This window comes from Nannospalax galili, unplaced genomic scaffold, assembly GCF_000622305.1.
Source record: "Nannospalax galili isolate Female #2095 unplaced genomic scaffold, S.galili_v1.0 C49642075, whole genome shotgun sequence".
NCBI classification, from domain to species: domain Eukaryota; kingdom Metazoa; phylum Chordata; class Mammalia; order Rodentia; family Spalacidae; genus Nannospalax; species Nannospalax galili.
The window spans coordinates 1-2,493 of record NW_008480652.1 but is presented as its reverse complement, the minus strand read 5'-3'; the positions used below and the strand labels follow the sequence as shown (position 1 = coordinate 2,493).

The 2,493-nt window shown below is 37.2% G+C and overlaps 1 protein-coding gene across 1 annotated transcript; it reads left to right on the top strand.

Annotated features, from left to right (window-relative positions):
- Positions 1-1,329: 1,329 nt before the first annotated feature.
- LOC103728543 (vacuolar protein sorting-associated protein 13C-like) lies at positions 1,330-2,469 on the top strand (the record flags this gene model as incomplete). Its single annotated transcript, XM_008826527.2, has 2 exons — positions 1,330-1,514; positions 1,989-2,469. Coding segments are annotated over 2 exons (330 nt in total), but the record flags the coding sequence as incomplete, so codon positions are not given.
- Between the last annotated feature and the right edge of the window lie 24 nt (positions 2,470-2,493).

Below are 2,493 nucleotides of genomic sequence, written 5' to 3'. Positions count from 1 at the left end.
TGGATTTCTCCAAAATTTAAAGTTTTATGTCTTGAAGGACACCAAGAAGAAAGAAAAAGATAGTCTACCTTATTTAAACTTTTTATGCTTTGAAGGACACCCTCATTAAAGGAAAAAGCATTTGATAAGAAATTTATACCTCAAATATATAAAGAAGTTGTGCAAGTTAACAGGAAGCAGACAACTCAGTTAAAATGGGCAAAGGATATGAACAGATAAAATTTTCTCCAAATAATACAATACAGCATGGCCAATAAGCATATTTACTTAGTCATCAAAGAACTGTGGAAATGCAAATCAAATCAAGATGAGATGTTGCTTAACAGTTACTAGGGTGACTGAAGTCCAGTGTTGTGAAAATGCGGAGAAACTGGAGCCCCAGTGCACTGCTGATCAGAATGTACAGTAGTGCAGCCACTGTGGAGGAAATATCCTGGCTGTGCCTCTGAAGTTAAACATGGAATTCCCTATGACTCAGAAATTCTCTGGAGGTGCAAACCCTAAAATGTTGAAAACAGATGTTCAAACAAAATTTTATGTGTGAGCGTTCATAGCTGTATTATTCACTATAGCCCCAAACATGGTAGAACCTAACTGTCCATCAAGTGATACATATCTGTACCATGGAATATTTATTCAACTGTAAAAAGAAACAACATAGTAATACATGCACAATGTGGATGAACCTAGAAAACATGATGCTAAGTAAAAATAGCCCAGTCAGAATAGACCATACACTGAATTAGTCTACTCAGATGAAATGTCCAAGATAGGCAACTCCATAGAAAGTGTTTCTAGGTGATTGCTCAGCTGTGAGGAAGGAGCATGGAGACAAGGAAGGACATTGGATAGATTCAGATGAGAGGTTAGGGGAAGTGGAGAATGATGGTTAATAGACATGGATTGTCTTCCTGAGATTACACAGATTTTCTAAATTGATAGATGATGGTATTTACATAACTCTGAATATATTGAAAAGCATTTAATTTTTACATTTTATGATGTGAGCAGTAGTTTCAATAAAACTTAATTTTTTTAAAGTATACTTGTTAAAGAGCTTAATGGCTGTCATCAATTAAGTAAATGCTTTCTGGTTAGTTTGTGGAATTTCTGGGCACAAACTGACTAAACCTCTGATCAGTGCTTTTCAAACTTGGGCTTATTTCTTACCTCAGGCTCACATGGAGATGGCTGCCAGCCCTCTGTGGCTGGTTCAGCATGTCTGTTCCCAGGCCCAGGAATCTGTATTTAGTTAAGATTAATTGTAACTTCTCCAGGCAGTCAAATATTTCTAGCTTCCTGAGTTTGGTTTAGGTTTTGTTGAGTTGAAACAACTTGCTTATCTTAATCAAAATAGCAGTGCATATTCAAGGCCTTTGGTTTCCTCAAGGTGCCAAGAAAGAGGGAGCTGCTGGCTTCTTTAAAGGAATTGGAAAAGGACTTGTGGGTGCTGTGGCTCGTCCAACTGGCGGAATCATAGACATGGCCAGCAGCACCTTCCAAGGCATTCAGAGGTAACGGGTTCCACATTGTGCATGTTGTGCTGCTGTGTGCCCATTGTTGCTGGGAATATATGAATGGGCTGGATATTTAACCTGCTCTGAAGGCTCTTGAGTCCAATTGGAAGAGGTGACAGCTTCATAAGGCAAAGTGCCATGGGAAGGAATAAGAAAAGCATCTTCTATGGCTCAGTTTCTTTTATTCAACATGTTTATTGTGCCTACCATATACCAGGCATTACTAGATACCAAGGCTATGAAGCATAGGTGACCTAGGTACTTTCATTATTTGATATTTTCTTTTCTTGAAGAAAAAGAGTGGGGCTTGGAGTCAGACAGAGTTTGTTTTAATAGTTTCTGCCTTACTTTGAGCAAATTCTTTAAACCTAATAACTGTTTTTAATATTTAATAAAACATTTCTGAGTTTAATCAACATAAATTTGTCTGATTTTGGAGGATTCTTACATATTTTCTGCTGTCTTATTCAGGGCAGCAGAATCAACTGAGGAAGTATCTAGCCTCCGTCCACCTCGTCTGATCCATGAAGATGGCATCATCCGCCCATATGACAGGCAGGAATCTGAGGGCTCTGATTTACTAGAGGTAAATTTTGTTCTTTATGGTCCTGCGTGAAATTTTAAAGATTCTAAGACCAATATTTCATGAGTGGTTCTTAAAGTACCTGATTCATGAATTTCTTTGAAGGATTATCCATGATTTATAGAGTTTATTTGTTTTATATTTTATCATAGCATGTTAAGTGGAAATAACTAGAAACTTGTTTTTCTGCACAGGAGCAAAATATTCTGTGCAGAAAAGACTATCTGGAAATGAGCTGTAGACTGTGTTGCTATTTCTGTGGTGGTTTGTTTAGTTAATATGGTTAGTTTTTGACTTCTTGCTTTGTGGCTAATTATTGCAATTTCACTGTTCCCTTTGCTCTGGACCAAATGAATAGATTTATTCAGGTAAACAGAACCAGTGGAAAAAAAA